The sequence below is a fragment of the Callithrix jacchus genome, chromosome 2, assembly GCF_049354715.1.
Source record: "Callithrix jacchus isolate 240 chromosome 2, calJac240_pri, whole genome shotgun sequence".
Classification (NCBI taxonomy): domain Eukaryota; kingdom Metazoa; phylum Chordata; class Mammalia; order Primates; family Cebidae; genus Callithrix; species Callithrix jacchus.
The window spans coordinates 40,072,223-40,089,945 of record NC_133503.1 but is presented as its reverse complement, the minus strand read 5'-3'; the positions used below and the strand labels follow the sequence as shown (position 1 = coordinate 40,089,945).

General features: G+C 52.6%; 3 protein-coding genes across 27 annotated transcripts in view; 2 read left to right on the top strand and 1 right to left on the bottom strand.

The window, feature by feature from the left end:
• ARAP3 (ArfGAP with RhoGAP domain, ankyrin repeat and PH domain 3) overlaps window positions 1–1,123 on the top strand; it is a 28,441-nt gene extending 27,318 nt beyond the window's left edge. For all 21 annotated transcript variants that reach the window (XM_035287190.3, XM_035287165.3, XM_078361471.1 and 18 more), the window contains one exon: window positions 106–1,123. In XM_035287190.3, coding sequence (XP_035143081.2) covers window positions 106–591 — 486 coding nt within the window. In that variant the 3' untranslated portion in view covers window positions 592–1,123. The remainder of the gene's footprint in view (window positions 1–105) is intronic.
• A 1,975-nt stretch (window positions 1,124–3,098) lies between these two features.
• FCHSD1 (FCH and double SH3 domains 1) lies at window positions 3,099–15,790 on the top strand. 4 transcript variants are annotated; one of them, XM_035287058.3, is made up of 20 exons: window positions 3,099–3,170; window positions 3,404–3,501; window positions 4,089–4,134; window positions 4,525–4,592; window positions 4,947–5,082; window positions 5,169–5,305; window positions 5,457–5,520; window positions 6,386–6,514; window positions 6,950–7,072; window positions 7,253–7,348; window positions 7,752–7,871; window positions 8,319–8,423; window positions 8,579–8,740; window positions 9,366–9,494; window positions 9,572–9,655; window positions 9,824–9,941; window positions 10,070–10,290; window positions 11,704–11,791; window positions 13,333–13,388; window positions 13,521–15,790. In XM_035287058.3, exons 1-20 carry the CDS (start codon window positions 3,150–3,152, stop codon window positions 13,584–13,586), a joined length of 2,067 nt encoding a protein of 688 aa, XP_035142949.1. In that variant the 5' UTR covers window positions 3,099–3,149; the 3' UTR covers window positions 13,587–15,790. The 4 variants fall into 4 exon arrangements, with proteins under 4 accessions (XP_035142949.1, XP_035142941.2, XP_078217792.1 ...); XM_035287050.3 differs by having other exon boundaries at window positions 4,941–5,082; XM_078361666.1 differs by lacking the exon at window positions 11,704–11,791.
• RELL2 (RELT like 2) lies at window positions 8,903–17,675 on the bottom strand. Of its 2 annotated transcripts, none has more exons than XM_035287106.3 (8): window positions 17,352–17,675; window positions 16,687–16,926; window positions 16,225–16,290; window positions 16,064–16,130; window positions 15,444–15,629; window positions 14,799–15,174; window positions 14,650–14,683; window positions 8,903–10,187 (listed from the first exon to the last, which is right to left on the bottom strand). In XM_035287106.3, exons 2-7 carry the CDS (start codon window positions 16,868–16,870, stop codon window positions 14,651–14,653), a joined length of 912 nt encoding a protein of 303 aa, XP_035142997.1. In that variant the 5' UTR covers window positions 16,871–16,926; window positions 17,352–17,675; the 3' UTR covers window positions 8,903–10,187; window position 14,650. The 2 variants fall into 2 exon arrangements, with proteins under 2 accessions (XP_035142997.1, XP_035142982.1); XM_035287091.3 differs by lacking the exon at window positions 8,903–10,187 and adding an exon at window positions 14,024–14,421.
• Between the last annotated feature and the right edge of the window lie 48 nt (window positions 17,676–17,723).

Below are 17,723 nucleotides of genomic sequence, written 5' to 3'. Positions count from 1 at the left end.
GTATTTTGCAGCATCTGGCCCAGAGGAAGAACTCAGTAATGTTAGTGATTAATAATCTGGTAACCCTAACTCTGTGTCCACTCCTGCCACCCCACTCCAATCCAGCCGATGAAGTCATCCCAGGGGTCTGTGGAGGAGCAAGAGGAGGTGGAGGAGCCTGTGTACGAGGAACCAGTGTATGAGGAAGTAGGGGCCTTCCCTGAGTTGACCCAGGATACCTCCACCTCCTTCTCTACAACACGGGAGTGGACAGTGAAGCCAGAGAACCCCCTCACCAGCCAGAAGTCCTTGGATCAACTTTTTATCTACAAGTCATGCACCCTGGACCAGGAGGAGAGGCCACCTGAGCCTCCTCCAGGCCCCCCTTCAAAGAGTAGTCCCCAGGCACGGGGTTCCCTGGAGGAACAGCTGCTTCAGGAGCTCAACAGCCTCATCCTGAGAAAAGGAGAGCTCACTGCAGGCCTGGGAAGTCCTTCCCAGCCATCCAGTCCTCAGTCCCCCGGCCCCATTGGCCTTCCAACACAGACAACTGGTTTCCCCACCCAACCCCCCTGCACTTCCAGTCCACCCTCCAGCCAGCCCCTCACATGATCCTAGGACCAGCAGACTGAGAGAGTAGGTACCAGAAGACCCAGAAGCTCTTATCATGGCATTGCTGGCAGCTTCCTCTGCCCTGGAGGGAAAGACTCCAGAATCCAGTGTGGTGCTGCGGAAGGAGCACTGGGCTGAAGGCTTCAGTGGCTGCATGTCCCAGGACAGGTCATGGCATTTTTCTATACCATGAGGTAACTGAAGTAAGGAGAGCAGTGAATGTCAAACTGTGTTTCTCAGAGTCATAGCCCCACATATTTTCCCTCAACAAGGGCAGCTCCTGCTTTATATATTTGATATGTAGGGGTTCTGTGAGACATTTTGGGTCTTAAAGGAATGGTTTTTTCTGCATTAAAGAAAAAAATGCTTTGGAAACCAGAGGCCTGGATGATGTTCAAGTCTATCCTGCCCCACTTCCTACATTCTGGAACTACAAAGAAGCCTGGAGTAGGGAGACTGATTGAGTTTGAGGAGCTGGGATGGGGGGAACCAAAAATAAATGAGTCATTGTCAGTAAACCTTGGAACCAAAAGACTACCATTCTCATCCATTCATTCATTCAACAAATATGTATTGTGCACCTAATTGGTGCCAGGTCTGCGGATATAGCATAAACAAAACAAACAGGGCCCCTGCTCTTAAGGATCCTTATAGTGGAGGGGAATAGAACATAGCAAATAAACACAGTACTTGAACACAAGTACATAAACACAGTACATAAACCAGTACTTGAACAAGCGAGTTTAGTGCTGTGAAGAAACTAAACCAAAGTGATTGTGGAGGCTGGGCACAGTGGCTCATACCTGTAATCCCACCACTTTAGGAGGCCAAGGTGGGCAGATTACCTTAGGTCAGGAGTTCAAGACCAGCCTGGCCAACATGGTGAAACCCTGTCTCTACTAAAAATACAAAATTAGCTGGGTGTGGTGTGGTGGCATGTGCCTGTAATCCCAGCTATTTGGAAGGCTGAGGCAGGAGAATCGCTTGATCCTAGGAGGCGGAGGTTGCAGTAAGCTGAGATCACACCATTGCACTCCAGCCTGGGTGACAGAGCGAGACTCTGTCCCCCACCCCCGCAAAAAAAAAAAAAAAGAGTGATTATGAAGATGGCTTTTGGACTGGGTGGGAAGGCATCTGTGAAGAGCTGCAAAGTAAGGGAAAGAAGCTGTTGGAGGAGAGAGTTGGAATGCTGGAAGGAGGAGCTTCTGGAGAAAGAAAGCAGGCATGAAGAATGCTCTGCACTAGAAGGAACTTGGTCTACTGGGGGAACAGCAAGGAGGCTGAAGCACAGTGAGCAGGATCTTCCATGCATAGCCTTGAAGGCCCTGGATTCTATTTGGATTTTATTCTGAAGTAATTGCATTTTAAACAAGAAAGTGATGAGATCTTATTTCCCTTTAAAAAAGAAAAAAAAGATTGATGACTCTGAGTGCTGTGTGAACAGTGGGTTGGGGTGGGGGCAGTGTGGAAGCAAGGAGACCAGATATTAGACCAGAAGACTAATAATGGTGGCTTGGACTAGGATGATGGTCTTGGAAATCAAGGGAAGTGGATCAACAGGTTTTTGTTTCTTTGTTTGTTGTTGTTTGAAATAGAACCTATAGGACTTGCTGATGGATAGATGGAGGGGTAGGAGAAGGCACACTGACTCTGAGTTTCTGACTTAACTAACTGGAGGAAATGTGGTGCCATTTAAAATGTTACCTGAGGGAGGATCAGGTTGAAGGAGTTTTAAAAGCTTTAAAAGTTGAGGTTCCTATTATAGATACCAGTAGAGGTGTCACTGGGGAGTTGTAAGTGTGAATCTAGAGTTTTGAGCTTTGTCAAGGGTACGAAGACGGGTGCCTGAGCCAAAGAAGTTTAGGTGAGAAGTATGAGGAATGGGCTGAGGCTCCTTAGAAATTACTGCTTGGGCTGGAAGATCCTGAAGGTGGCAGGGGCTTCCTGCGCATCTCCCAGTTCTCACCGACTCTCTGGTATCGTTTAGTTTTTCAGTGGGACCCAGTCTTTTTTCCTCTGGGCCTGGTTCCTTCCTGGCTCCAGGCATCTTTCCCACCCCGCTGACGCTTGCTTTTCCAGTTAAGCGGGAATTAGGAAAAGGTCTGGGACCAGCCCTCTCTTCGTCAGATGCATCTTTGCTCAGGTGCCCAGTGACTCAGTTTCCCTGGTCACACATTGAGATTCTCGCCATTCCTCATCATTAGCTCGGGGGCTGGTGATCTACATATGCAAATGAATAATTATCAATAATTATAGGCTGAATCAGTGGCTATACTACAAATAGAACTCAGGCGTCTTGACTCAGAAGCCTGGGGTTCTCCCCACCGCCCAGCGCACGCTGCGTCTGCCCCGTCGCCCGGACCCTCCCGGTGTATTCTCAGTAGTAACAGATTTAGTTCCTCCGCGGCGCCCTCTCGCTTCCGCGCCCTGCGCCGTCGCCGGACGAGGCGTGGGCGGGCAGAGGGCGGGGCCTTCGTAGGCCTGGGGCGGGGCTACACATTGGGCGGGGCTTCCTCGAGTTCCGGAGTCCAGTCGCTGGCTGCCTTGCTGAAGCGGAGATGCAGCCACCGCCCCGAAAAGTAAGCTTGGTCTTGAATGGGGGACTCCTGGCGGGCTAGGGGAGCAGAGGGAGCTAAGGGGGGCACCCGACTTGGGGTGGGAGACGGGAAGTCGGAAGGAGTCAGAGGCCAACCCAGAAGTAACAGAGGAAACAGCTCAGCCCCTCCCCGGCCCCGCCCCCTCACCGCTCCCTGCGCGGAGTGTTTTTTAGGGCCTCGGGCCGGGGGTCTTCACCCTCTCCTTGCCCCCACAGGTGAAGCCGGCCCAGGAGGTGAAGCTTCGCTTCCTGGAACAGCTGAGCATCCTTCAGACCCGGCAGCAAAGGGAGGCGGATCTGCTGGAGGACATCAGGTAGCCCCTAAGCCCCTTCACTTAGTCGTTGCACGCCTCTTCTCAACATACATCTGCCCGGTTGGAGGAACGGGCCAAGAGCTCCACAGCCGACCCATCCACAGCCCTCTCCCTAGGCCTGGCCTCTCCAGATACTAAATAGGAATGCTCCCCCACCTAACCCCCCCACTCCACACCCACATAAACACACAGGAACCCTCCCTCAAAGCCCTTGACTCTACACCACTGCCCCCACCCCCACAATCAAGCTTAGGGCAAAATCCCTTTCCTTCTTCCAAACCTGTTGGAAGGCTGGCAGACAATGTACCCAGACCCCCATCAGTCTTCACCCCTAAGCCCACAGATGAACCTCCAGGGTGGGGAGGATCCTGCTGGGGCCCTGAGCAGTGAGATGAGGGTTTCCTGTGTTGCAGCTGCCCGAGGTGATCTCAAGGACTCTTATCAGTCCCATTCCCGCTGGGTGTAGTCACATTCTAGGAACCTGGCTCCCCTGCTTCCTCCTGCCCAGAGTAGAGGACTGAGGATGGGAGAACAGGACCAAACATAACCTTATCCCCTACCTCACCCCCCATCTGCAATCTCCACAGATCCTACAGCAAGCAGAGGGCAGCCATTGAACGGGAGTATGGGCAGGTATGGGACTTTTCTCTGGACCTTACCTCTTGTTCCAGCCTCCTTTACATCACTAGCAATGTCTGTCCATACCTATCTCTACTATGGTCAAGAGCAGATGCCTAGAGTGAGACAGACTGGTGTTAGACCCCTGCTGTGTAACCTTGGACAAGTTACTTAATCTTTCTTGGTCTCGGTTTCTTTCTCTGTAAAATGGGAACGATAATAATACCTTCATGCAGTAGGGTTGTTGTTGTAAGGATTAAACAAATTAATGACTATAAGGCATTTAGCAAAGCAAGTGGCACGTAATGTACCCAAAGAATGGTATGATTATACTCTGATCTCATATTCTCCCAGTTGGGGTGGGTCTTTGAAAGGGAACTTGGTCTGCGATGGCTTTTTCACCAGGCACTCCAGAAACTGGCTGGTCCATTCCTGAAGAGGGAAGGGCATCGGAGTGGCGAGATGGACAACAGGTGGGCCCTATGGAGGCAGTGGGCCACAGGGGCTAAAAAGTGATGGGGAGCTCAGCCCCAGAAACCTGTGGGGATGAAGGCCTAGCAAGTGGGGAGGGCATGTGAGCTGCAGGTAGAGCTGACACAGCAGCAGCAGAGGAGCTGACCCAGCAAGGACACTGTGGGTTGGGTGGAGGGCAGGAGTGAGGCTTGTGGCTGAGCTAATGGTCTGATCGATTGATGGGCTCCCAGACAAGGGAGGACTGGAAAGCACTCTGTCTCCCATGGTGTTGGTCAGGGGGCGGTGGGGGGCGGGTCTCATGAAGCTGTGGAGTGCTCTCCTCCTCAACACAGACCTTCTCTGGGGAGGGGCAGGACAGTATTTGGTGCCTGGCGCTGCCTGCTGGATGCCACCGTGGCTGGGGGCCAAACCCGGATCCAGGCATCCGACCGATACCGTGACCTAGCAGGGGGTACAGGGCGGAGCGCCAAGGAGCAGGTGCTTAGGAAGGTATGGCTCAGAGGATGGGGTGAAGGAAGAGCTGGCTTGGGACCAGAGGTGGCCTAGGTCAGGACTTTGTGTATGCATCCCGACAGGGAACAGAGAACCTCCAGAGGGCGCAGGCTGAGGTGCTGCAGTCTGTCCGGGAGCTGAGCCGAAGTCGGAAGCTGTATGGGCAGCGGGAACGAGTGTGGGCCTTGGCACAGGAGAAGGCAGCTGATGTCCAGGCCAGGTGGGATCATGGAGATTGGGGAAGCCCAAGGTGGGGGAACAGGGAGGTGGGGCTGTGTGGGGTTGGAGCCAAGTCACCAAACCTGGGCCCGACTCTGATCTCATATTCTCCCAGTTGGGGTGGGTCTGACTCCTTTCCCTCATCTGCACAGGCTAAACCGAAGTGACCATGGGATCTTCCACTCTCGCACCAGTCTCCAGAAACTGAGCACCAAGGTTTGAGGGATGAGGGCATAAGTGTGGGTCAGGGAAGAGAGGGGGCAGAGTAGTCTAGTGGTTTGGAACCTAGGTGCATAAGTATGAGAGACTGGGTAGAATCCAGACCCCCCTCCTTCCTGGGTTGGTGACCTTGGTTAATTTACTTGATCTTTCTGAGGCTTATTTTCTTGATTTTTAAAATGGAAAGAATATCTTTTTTTTCCAGTCCTTTAATATACATTTATTGAGGATCTATATGTAGTAGCTACTGTTCTAGACACTCTGGATACAGTGGAGAACACTACCAATAGAGTTCCTGCCCTCACAGTCTGGTTAAGAAAGACAGGCAGCAAATAAATACTTATGTTAAGATGAAAATAAAACAAGGTACTATGATAAAGAATAACAAAGGGATAGAAGTTAAAGGGAGGCCTCTCTGAATAGGTGGCCTAACTGTCAAGAAGGAGCTGGCCTTGCAAAGATCTAGGGGAAGAACATTCCATAGAGAAGAATTGGCAAGTGCAAAGGCTCTGAGGTGGGAATAACTTTGTAAGCTTGAGGAACTGAGAGAAGGCCAGTGTGGCTGGAGTACTGTGAGCAAGGGAACAAGCACTTGAAAACAGGTCAGAGAGGTTGCCAGGGCCAGCTCATATTGGACCTGGTGGACCACAGTAAGGAACAGTGGATTTTATTTTAAATGTGTGCAGAAGGCACCAGAGGATTTTGACCAGGAGTTGTGAGTATGCAAAATTTTTAGTGTAGTGCCAGGCACATAGTAAGCACTCAATAATGTGAGAATCCATTCTGGATCTGGCTTCTCAATTGGTCTTGGAAGGACTCTGGGGGTCGAGGGCATCCAACTGACACCAGTTTACCCTCCTAGCTGTCCACTCAGTCAGCCCAGTACTCCCAGCAGCTGCGAGCAGCCCGCAATGAGTACCTGCTTAACTTGGTGGCTACCAATGCCCACCTCGACCATTACTACCAGGAGGAACTGCCAGCTCTGCTCAAGGCCAGTCTTAACCCAGATACCCGTTCCTCAGCAGGGAGGGAGAGGAGGACCTTCCCCTGCTTCTTGATGCCCATGATGCTGGGTGGTACAGGGGATCTTGTCTGCTTAGAGTGGGTAGATGATAGATACTTGGGCTCTGGTTCTGCTCCTAGCTGGCTGCATGGCATTGTTCAGTACACTTAACCCTTCTGAACCCCAGATTCCTCATGAGGGATAACCCCTTCTTTGCCTATCTTATAACACTAATGGGGCTCAAGGAGAGAATGAATGTGAAGTAAACTGCTAAGTGTTCTGCACACATGAGGGCCTTTCTCACGAATGTCTTCTTCCCTCCTTCCCATACCTCATGTCCATACCCATCAAATCTGGAATGAGCCTACTGTACAGTAGAGGTCTGGGGGAAGGGTGGTGTCAGTATCTTCGGGTTTTCTCTAGGCCCTGGTCAGTGAGCTGTCAGAACACTTGAGGGACCCCCTGACCTCCCTGAGCTGCACTGAGCTGGAAGCCGCAGAGGTCATCCTGGAGCATGCCCACCGTGGGGAGCAGACAATCTCCCAGGTGTGGGCTTCAGCCTGTAAGAGTTCCCCAGGGATCCTTTTTACCCTTCCCTCCCAACGCAGACCTTCCCACTGCACATCTGCCCCTTTCCTTCACACGTCCTCTTTCTTCCAAGAAGTGCTAGGGACAGAGTTGGAGAGTGAGCCAGTGAATGAGTGACTGACTTTCCCCATCCCCTAGGTAAGCTGGGAGCAAGACCTGAAGCTGTTTCTTCAGGAGCCTGGTGTATTTTCCCCCACTCCACCTCAGCAGTTTCAGCCAGCAGGGACTGATCAGGTGAGACCTTCCTGCTTGTTGGGCCACATATAAAGGGGACTATGGTTTAGGCCTCCTCCTCCATTATCCTTGTCTTTGTGTTAACTTACTGTGTGTTACACCATGGAGAGGGGATTTCAGAACTCCAGCTCACCTCCCTCCCACCAGAACACAAAAACACACCTCAGTCTACCTTTCAGTCACTTGACTGCACCATCCTTTTCATTCTACCTCTGTCCCTCGACCTGGATCCCGTTTCTGAAGCTCTGTATCTCTGTGTCCACATTACCTGTGTCCCTGCCATGGGCATGTTCCCCTTCCTCTTTGTCCTTGTCCTCGGAGGTCAAGACAGAGTGGAAAAAGGAGGGAACTGGAGAGAAGGAGCAGCCTCACATCCTCTCACAGCACCTCCTGCCCCATGCAGGTGTGTGTCCTGGAGTGGGGAGCAGAAGGCATGGCTGGCGAGAGTGGCCTGGAGAAAGAGGTTCAGCGCTTGACCAGCCGAGCTGCCCGTGACTACAAGATCCAGAACCATGGGCATCGGGTGAGGTGGGGGGCGCAGGTGTCATGGACACCTTCTTATCTCAGCAAGAAGAGCTGAGAGGGGATCCTAGAGCCATTGGGGTTGTCATGGAGCTACAGAGGGGAGGGAAAGGTCTGTTTTTTGTTTGTTTTTTTCTTAAATGGATGAGAGGTATTTTAAGGTAACAGTGTGGCACAGTAGTAAAGAGCAGAGTTTTTGGAACTAGACCGATATAGGTTCAAATTCTCTTCTTTTGCTTCCTAGTTCTGTAACCCTGAGTAAGGGAGTGACTTAACCTTTCTGGACTTCAATTTCCTCATTGCTAAAGTAGGGCCAATAATAGTGCTCACCTCTTAGGGAAGATTAAATGACATAATGTGTGTGATGCAACTAGCAAAGTACCAGGCCCATAGCAAGTCATGTCCAACAGTATCTCCACCCACCCCTGTTCTCTGCCTTCCCAACCAGGTACTGCAGCGACTGGAGCAGAGGCGACAGCAGGCTTTAGAGAGGGAGGCTCCAGGCATAGAACAGAGGTTACAGGAAGTGCGAGAGAGCATCCACCGGGCACAGGTGAGATACAGCCCTGGGGTTAGAGATCCCACCTTCTCAGGCAAGCCTCACTCCCTCTACTTCTCTTTCTGATTGTGGGAAGGAAAGAAGGGAGAGGCAGAGAATAGACGCTGCCATGGGCCAGGTTCCACTAACTTCCTTCCTCCTCATGCCAGGTGAGCCAGGTGAAGGGGGCTGCCCGGCTGGCTCTGCTGCAGGGGGCAGGCCTAGATGTGCAGCGCTGGCTGAAGCCAGCCATGACCCAGGCCCAGGATGAGGTGGAGCAGGAGCGACGGCTCAGTGAGGCTCGGCTGTCCCAAAGGGACCTCTCTCCAACTGTGAGCTCCTCCCGAGACACTACCCATACATACTTAGAAGGGAAAAACTCCAGTGGAAGACAGACCTTATAAAATTGGAATCACAGTTGTGCCTAACTCATAGGGTTATTGTGAGGCTTAAGTGAAATCATTCATATATAATTCTTTGCATAATCTCTGGCATAGAGTCTTCAGTAAATTTTTATTATGAGCATAATAGAATGATTAAGAAGTAGGGCTCCGGGGCAATCTGTAAGGGCTTTAAATATCAGCAACTCCGCTTATGAGCTGGGCAATCTTGAAAAGTGACTTAACCTTCTGAACCTCAGTTTCCTTGTAAGTAAAGTGAGGTTAATAGTTGTGCAAAATAAAACTGGCTCTTTATGAAGATTGAATGAGACAACATACATAAGATACTTAGTGTTGAGCCTGGCACATAGTACGTACTCAATTGCTATAATGCTGCTATCACTGTTAGTATTCCCCTGCTCTGTGGTGACTGTGGTTGTGTACAGGATGAGTGGATGGGTGCTACTACCTTGGAGGGGGAATCCATGGTGTCCTTCAGGGGGAAGATGGAAGAGTGGGAGATAGAACCAGTGCTTGAGAGTGGGCCCCATATGAGGTCTGTTCTTTGCCCCTCCAGGCTGAGGATGCTGACCTTTCTGACTTTGAGGAATGTGAGGAGACTGGAGAGCTCTTTGAGGAGCCTGCCCCCTCAGCCCTGGCCACCAGGCCCCTCCCCTGCCCTGCACATGTAGTATTTCGCTATCAGGTATGAATTGTATGGGGACCTCTGATGGGCAAGGGTGGGGGGACAGCCAAGTCCTTAATCCTTCGTGTGTGGCCCAGGCAGGGCATGAGGATGAGCTGACCATCATGGAGGGTGAGTGGCTGGAGGTCATAGAGGAGGGAGACGCTGACGAATGGGTGAAGGTGGGTATGGGACCCTGGGCTGTGACTTTGGGTTGGGGGCAGTGGGAGGGACTTCTCTGTGGCTCCCATGGACCCAGCCAGGAAAAGCTACAAGCCTGAGTAGAGGAGAGCCAGGGTCATGGACTGCTGAGGTAAGTCTGATATCTATTCCCATTGCTGGGTGAGCAGGCTCGGAACCAGCACGGCGAGGTAGGCTTTGTCCCTGAGCGGTATCTCAACTTCCCCGACCTCTCCCTCCCAGAGAACGGCCAAGACAGTGACAATCCCTCCGGGGCAGAGCCCACAGGTAAGAAAGGGAAATTTTGGGTCAGGGAACCCTTGGTATGGAGAATTGTTAGGGGTTATAGCCCTGGGGTGTCAGGGTCCTGGCGCACCGCCACCCGCCTCCCTCTCACCGTCTCTCGGCCTCTGTAGCATTCCTGGCGCGGGCCCTGTACAGCTACACCGGACAGAGTGTAGAGGAGCTGAGCTTCCCCGAGGGGGCGCTCATCCGTCTGCTTCCCCGGGCCCAAGATGGAGTAGATGATGGCTTCTGGAGGGGAGAATTTGGAGGCTGTGTTGGGGTCTTCCCCTCTCTTCTGGTGGAAGAGCTGCTTGGCCCCCCAGGGCCACCTGAACTCTCTGACCCTGAACAGGTGAGGCTTACCTTCTCTTTGAACTCCCCAGGCACCTCTGGGTTGACCCTCCCACCCCGATAAAACCTCATATTCATCTTAATGCCCTCTTTGCTCCCCAGGTTTACCTATAGTGGCTTGAGCCTCCCCATCTCTTATGGCTGGGCAGGGGAAAGGGAAACTTCATAGGAGTTTGGGGGTTCTACTTTAGTGCTGGATAGATATGGGTTCAAATTTCTTTCTTTTTTTTTTTTTGAGACGGAGTTTCGCTGTTGTTACCCAGACTGGAGTGCAATGGCATGATCTCGGCTCACTGCAACCTCTGCCTCCTGGGTTCAGGCAATTCTCCTGTCTCAGCCTCCTAAGTAGCTGGGGCTACAGGTGCACACCACCACGCCCAGCTAATTTTTGTATTTTTAGTAGAGACGGGTTTCACCTTGTTGTCCAGGATGGTCTCGAACTCTTGACCTCGTGATCCACCCGCCTCAGCCTCCCAAAGTGCTGGGATTATAGGTGTGAGCCACTGCGCCCGGCTGGGTTCACATTTCTATTGCATGACTTGAACAATGATTTAACCTCTCTGAGCTTGTTTCTTCACATGGAAAATGGGGATAATACCTACTTTAGCAGGCTCACTGCCATAATTAGAGATAATCGAGGTAAGGCCTTTAGCACAGTGGAATGCAGAAGGTGCTTCAATATAAGAATGCCTGTTGTTATACTGTATATACATACAGCAGAAGAGCATAGGAGTGGGCATCAGGAGAGCTGGGTTCTAGCCAGCACTCTGCCAATAACTGGCTCTGTGATTTTGGACAGCTGGCTTAACTTGGGTCTTAAACATAGGAGTCATATTAATAAAAATGCCTACTTTGGCTGGGCATGGTGGCTCATGCCTATAATCCCAGTACTTTGGGAGGCTGAGGCAGGTGGATCATGAGGTTAGGAGTTCAAGACCAGCCTGACCAATATGGTAAAACCCCATCTGTACTAAAAATACAAAAATTAACTGGGTGTGGTGGTATGCACCTGTAGTCCCAGCTACTTGAGAGGTTGAGGCAGGAGAATCACTTGATCCTGGGAGGCAGAGGTTGCAGTGAGCCAAGATGGCACCACTGCCTTCAAGCCTGGGCGACAGAGCGAGAGTCCATCTCAAAAAAAAAAAATAAATGCCTACCTCATGGGGTAAAGGTGAGGACTGAATGTATTAGTACGTGTGAAGTGCTAGCAGAACACGTGAGATGGTAAACGTAAACATTCAATACATATTGGTTGTTGAAATATCTGTCAGCTACAACCCCCACCTGAATACAGGCATTTGGCCACTACCTGTATTGGGAAGTGATAAGGAAGGAACTGAAAATGGGATGAGAGGAAAAGCTGGTAAAACCTCCCCACCTGCTAGGAATAACTCCGTGCCCACCCCACCTCCAGGTGCTGCCATCCCCTTCTCCTCCCAGCTTCTCCCCACCTGTACCTACCTCTGCGTTGGATGGGCCCCCTGCACCTGTCCTGCCTGGGGGTGAGTGGAGGGAATTGAGGGCCCTGGGAGGCTAACAGACAGGAAGAACAAGGAAGCTTGGGCTCCTAGGTCACCCTCCGGTCCTCTCCGTGCCCCCAGGCATCTTGCAATAAGGTCTGTTGCAGCTTGGTGGACAGCACTTGCCTGGACTCTGGAGCCAGGCTGACTGGTTCAGGTCCTGTTCTGTCACTTCCAAGTATGTGACTTGAGGTGGGATTCTAAGCCTGTCTGGGCCTCAGTTTATGTTCTTTATGAGGTAAGGAAAAGGTACTAGCTCACTGAATTGTTACGAGAGTTAAAAAAGATGCCCGTGGACTACACAGCATTGTGCCTGGCACAGTAAGTATGTAGTCAGTTATTATTTTAAAAATTAGTGGGGTGGGCATGGTGGCTCACACCTGTAATCCCATTACTTTGGGAGGCTGAGGCAGGTGGATCACCTGAGGTCAGGAGTTTAAAACCAGCCCGGCCAACATGGCGAAACCCCATCTCTACTAAAATACAAAAATTAGCCGGGTGTGGTGCCCACCGGTAATCCCAGCTACTCGGGGGGCTGAGGCTGGAGAATCACTTGAACCCAGGAGGCAGAGGTTGCAGTGAGCAGAGATTGTGCCACTGCACTTCAGCCTGGATGACAGAGTGAGACTCCATCTCAAAAAAAAAAAAAAAAAAAAGCGAACTTTTCTCACTGTGCTCCCCAAGTGCACTCTTTGCTCCTAGTGTCCAGATACCTACCTTTATGTCATTATTTTTTCTTTTCTAATGCTCACCTTTATTTTTCTTTTAAAATGTCTATAGCAGTTTTATTATTTATTTTAGATTCAGGAGGTACATGTGCTTGTTTGTTATGTGGATATATTATATACTGGTGGAGATTGGGCTTCTAGCATACCTGTTACTCAAATAGTGAGCATTGTACCTGATAGGTAATTTTTCAGCCCTCAACCCTGCCTCCACTCCCACCTTTGCCCCCTTTGGAGTCCTGGGTGTCTGTTATTTCCATCTCTTTGTCCATGTGTACCTATTGTTTAGCTCCCACTTACAAGTGAGAACATGCAATGTTTGGTTTTCTGTTTCTGAGTTAGTTCTCTTAGGTTAATGGCCTCCAGCTCCATCCATATCGCTGTGAAGGACATGATTTCATTCTTTTTTATGGCTGTAGAATGCCTGCCTTTTCTAAAACCTTCTGGTACTTCCACCTTGTCCACAAGGAGTCTCCCTCCCTAGAGTTACCACCATCTCTACCACCCCAAGTTCACTTGGCGTAACTTAGCACTTAGTTATTTATTGTGTTTGTTGAGGTTTCATTATTGGTTTCTTGACAGCTATTGGGGGTGGGAATGCTGTGTATCCTATCTCCCTTTGTTTTGTACCTTGAGCAGAGCTGATTATACAGCAGTTGCCCAGTAAATGTTGAGGATAGTGGATGGAGTGATGGTGATCATTAATTTAGCAAATATTTATAGAATGGCACTGTCCTAAGTGCTGGAGATATTGAACAAAACAAAGTCTGAAGACTGACTTGTGATTCTTGTTTCCAGACAAAGCCCTGGACTTCCCTGGGCTCCTGGACATGATGGCACCTCGACTCAGGCCGGTAAGGGCCCTTGCCTTGGGGAAGAGTGTGTGTACAGGGTCATTCCACCCAGTCCTGTTGTGTCTGCAGGGCTGTGGGAATAGGGATAACCTTAAGGAGGGCTCTGGAGAACTAACTGTGTGTTCCCTACAGATGCGTCCACCACCTCCCCCGCCAGCTAAAGCCCGGGATCCTGACCACACAGATCCCCTCACCTGAAGGCCAGGGAATCCCTGACCCCCAGTGATGCTGCTGCCCCTATCTTCAAGCTGTCAGACCACACCCTCAGTGATCCAGAGCAACACAGCCAAAAGCTGGAATATCCCTTATTTCCCCCCTCACCTCCAAGGGTAGAAACTTGCCCCTTCCCACTTCTGGGGCTGGAACCTACTCCTTTTTTTCCAATTGTTCTATCATCTCTAGGACTGAACTACTCCTTTCTCTTCTGCCACCGCCCTACTTAGGGTGGTAAATGCCTGAAATCTCTGGGGCTGGAAACCATCCATCAAAGTCTCTAGTGGTCCTGGCCTACCTCTGTCTCCACCCTGGCTCTGTGACCCACCCCACTCTGGATGCCAGGGTTACTGGGGTTGGGCCTGGGAGAGGAACAGGCCTTGGGAATCAGAAGGAGCTGGAGCCAGGATTCGAAGCAGCTGTAATGGTCTAAGCGGATTTATTGACAGTGAATAAAGGGCATGAAGGCCAGGCCAGGGCCTGGGCCTCTTGTGCTAAGAGGGCAGGGGGTCTATGGTGCTATTGCTTTAGGGGCCCACCAGGGGCAGGAGCCTACTCCCAGCTGCCAGGCTCTATCATACAGAGCGAGGTGTTGGGGAAGGCCAGTCAGGCAGCCTGTTGCAGGCAGGGGAAGGAGAAGAGACTGAGGGGCCATGACCTCTCTTGAGGCCCCTCAGCCTGAGACCATGCAACTCCAGGTGGAAGTAGAGCTGCTCCCTCAGCAGGAGGGCAGTGCTGTCCAGTAGAGGGGAGGGCCATCACGCCCACCCACCCCCTGGCCCTGCCAGCTGGTAGTCCATCAGCACAGTGAAGAAGGAGACTTGGAGAAGAGGAAGAGTAACAAGTCTGTTGCTTCCTATTCAAGCTGTGTCCAGCTTTTCCCCTGGGGCTGCAGAACCTTCCCTACTCCCACCACCAAACCAAGGGATTTATAGCAAAGGCTAAGCCTGCAGTTTACTCTGTGGGTTCAGGGAGCTGAAAGGCTTAAGTAGTTTAAGTAGGTGTTGGGAAGGCAAGATTACCTCATTTAGGGCTCAGGCAGACTCACCTCACATACCCCCTGCTCCCCGTGGTAGAGACACCTGAAAGAAAGGGGAGGACCAATAATCAGATAACAGGAGTAGGTCCTATCAGTGCCCCCCAGAGTAGACAGCAATAAGAGCTGAGCCCAATGCAGCCCTGGCTGTTTTTTCCTACCTGGTGATTAGAAGTGTCCGGTTTGCTTGGCTGCCCATTTTCCTCTTGAGTGGGCAGCCCTGGGCTAGGCCCCCTCCCTCCAGCCCTCAGTGTTGGCTCTGTAGAGGCTCTGGGGTTCCCTTCAAGTGCACAAGGGGCTAGGCTGCTGTCTCTGAGTCTTCCATTCTGTACTGGGGGGCTGGCTAGGACCTGGGGCTGTGGCCTCTCTGGGGGCAGCCGCTCCATGGCAGGCATCCCCGCCTTGGGCTGTCCTCCTCCAGACCCCTGACCACCCCCTGGGTCCTGTCCCCCACCGGAGCCCCAGCTCCTGTCCGTGGGGGAGCCATCACGGTGTTCGTGCAGTCCATAGCGCTTCTCAATGTGTGTCACCCGGAACCTGGGAGGGGAGGGAACACTGGGGTTTAGGACCACAACTCAGGGGCTGCTTGGCCCTCCCCTCTGACCAGGGACATCCTGGGTTTGGTGGCTACTTCCCTCAAGCCTAAGGTAGGGGAGGCCTTCTAAGATTGTAGGGCACACCGTATGCCTGACTCCTGCTGGAGCTCCCAGTCCAGGAGGAAAGAGCCAGGGCCCACTTTTGGGATCAAGTGCCTGATCTTTGGGCCCCCTACCTCAACCTCCCTTTCCCTGGAGCACCTGCCCCACCTTCCCACAGAGAACACAGTGGTCTCCCCTGTCCGGGGGCGGCTTTTTCCTTCCTTGGACCGTCCCTGGCGGACAAGTGGAGGCCTCTTGCTGCGGCTGCAATGGATGCAAGGGGCTGCAGAGCCCAGGTGCACTGTGTGATGATGGGAGGGAGCTCCGTCCTGCAGGCTGGAGGTGGCATCCACACTGGACAGCAGGGAGGAGGGGAGCAGGGGTAACATTTCCATTTCCCTTCATGTTTTGTTTCTTATGTTCTTTCAGCATGCTTCTTAAAACTCCAGAAGCCCCAATTTCCCCAGACCCTGACATTTTTTCATGTCTTTAATAAACTCAACATGAAGATGTTAGTGACCATGTGTTCTTTCTTCCAGGGCTGTTTGCTAAAAAGAGCATTGCTAGCCCAAGGGAGTGGCACTAGAGGTGAATGTTAGGCTTGACTAGATGAGAGATACGGCTTGAAGGAATCGAGATTTCTACATAACTTCTTTGTTCGTGTAAGTTAGCCGGCCTTGCCCTTCCCCCAACCCCATACATGCAAAGAGACTGGGAGAGGATTGTGCTGGAGGAGAGGATACTCTCCAAGGCAAGCTAAGTCATGCTGGCCCTTGTTTCCAGCTCACCTGGACAGCTGCACTGTCCCTTCTCCTTCACTGTCCCCCAGCATCTCCTTCAAGGCCTCAGCATTGGCTGAGGAAGAAGGAAAAGAGGGAGTCAGTGAAGGTGGAGGTCAGGGCAAGAGAAGGTTGGAGAAGGAGGGAGCAAGGGGCTAGGCTAGACTCACCTTCATTTTGGATGATGCAGCGAACAATCCTCTCCACTGTGTCCTCATTCATGTCATCATCCTCAGCTGAAGGATGAAAGAGATTGGCAAGGAAGCAGGAATGAGTCAGCTTTGGGGGAACATTACCTGGTGGCCCCCATCATAAATTGCTCAGGACATACCCTTTTACCTACTTGTTATCATGCTGGACTCAGCATTTCAGGGACCAGAAAAGATGGGGACACGAATGGGAGCCCAAGACTACCATCAGAGGACCCTTCCTGCCCATGCTGCCTTTTCTAGTTTTGCTTTCAGAGTGGTGTCACCCCACTTGCTGACTCAATAATGCATTACTAGGCTTCCTGAGCAGGCTTGACCAGGATTTGGCCTAGGTCTGTTGGTCAGGGAGGCAGAGGTGAGGGGCAAAGGTGTGGGGAGAAGGGCGAAAGGTGACTGAGCCAGGGTTCCAGGCTCTTCACTCACGGGGCCGAAGCTGAGCATCGTCAGGCTCAGAGCCCCTCGACGTGCGGCAGCGGTAGCCCTTCTTCTTGAGCACGTGGCAGATCATGAAGCCTACTAGGCCCATGAGGAAGAAGACCAGCACAAGCAGGAAGAGCATGTACAGTCCATGTTGGGGCGGTTCCAGGTCAGGCTGTGGTTCCGACATGAGGTCCTGGGGGGCGAGCGCGGGCCAGGGCGCCTCCTGGGTTTAGGGGGCTGCAGCTGGGAATGGGGGAGGGGTAGGAATGCCTTGCTCAGGGTCTGAAACAAGCTAGTCTCAGCGGTCCGGCTCCACCCCCTACCCAACCGGGGAGCTGTCCGGGCCAAGGGTGCTGGTTCGCCAGTACCGCCCGAGGCAAGAGGTGAGCGGCTACGCAAGCTCTCTACCACAACCCTGGTCCTGTTTCCCCGACGCCCCGAGCGTTTCCCTTTACAGCTTGTTCGCGCTTCTGTCCCTCCCAAGGACACTGCAGCACGAGATGGGACGGAATTCTTAGGCGGCGGGAGCAGAAATCGCGCCTGAGTCAGCGCCCTCACCTCCTCCGAGCCGGTCTGAGCCAGGCCTCTGCAACCCTCTCCTCTCAGTACTCCCGCACCCCTTCCCCTTTTCGGTTTCTTCCACCCAGACCACCTGGCCCGCCCAGTACCGGTGATTTGGTTCTGGTTCCGGCTTCCGCTCGGGTTCCGGCTCCAGGGGCGTCCTAGTGCGGCTCAGGGCCCCCGACGCCCTCCCGGCGCTCATCCCTTGATTCCTCCCCTCCCCCTTCGCCGCCTCACCGGCCCCGGGCTGTGGCTGCGGATACCGGCGCCGTGGCAGGCGGGGGGAGGGAAGGACAGAGAAGGATGCGGGCTGGCTGGGAGCGGCGGCAGGCTTCGAGCAACCCCGGCCCTGGATCAGGGAGATGGGCGCCTCCGCAGCCGCCCTGGCTTCCCAAACGCCTTCGCCGGTCGCAGGCCCAGGACCAGGGGGCGGAGCGCAGGTGTAATGGGCGGAGAGCGTGAGCCTTGCGCGCGCGTGA

Bases quoted from the DNA above. Each gene is read 5' to 3' on its own strand.
- RELL2 (XM_035287106.3), bottom strand. From the start codon at position 16,870: ATGTCGGAACCACAGCCTGACCTGGAACCGCCCCAACATGGACTGTAC. The intron at 16,131-16,224 runs GTGAGTCTAGCC...CTTCTTCCTCAG, and splicing joins CTGCATCATCCAAAATGAAG to CCAATGCTGAGGCCTTGAAG. The intron at 15,630-16,063 runs GTGAGCTGGAAA...CCTGCTGTCCAG, and splicing joins GGGACAGTGCAGCTGTCCAG to TGTGGATGCCACCTCCAGCC.
- FCHSD1 (XM_035287050.3), top strand. From the start codon at position 3,150: ATGCAGCCACCGCCCCGAAAA. The intron at 5,521-6,385 runs GTTTGAGGGATG...TTACCCTCCTAG, and splicing joins TCCAGAAACTGAGCACCAAG to CTGTCCACTCAGTCAGCCCA. The intron at 9,495-9,571 runs GTATGAATTGTA...TGTGTGGCCCAG, and splicing joins ATGTAGTATTTCGCTATCAG to GCAGGGCATGAGGATGAGCT.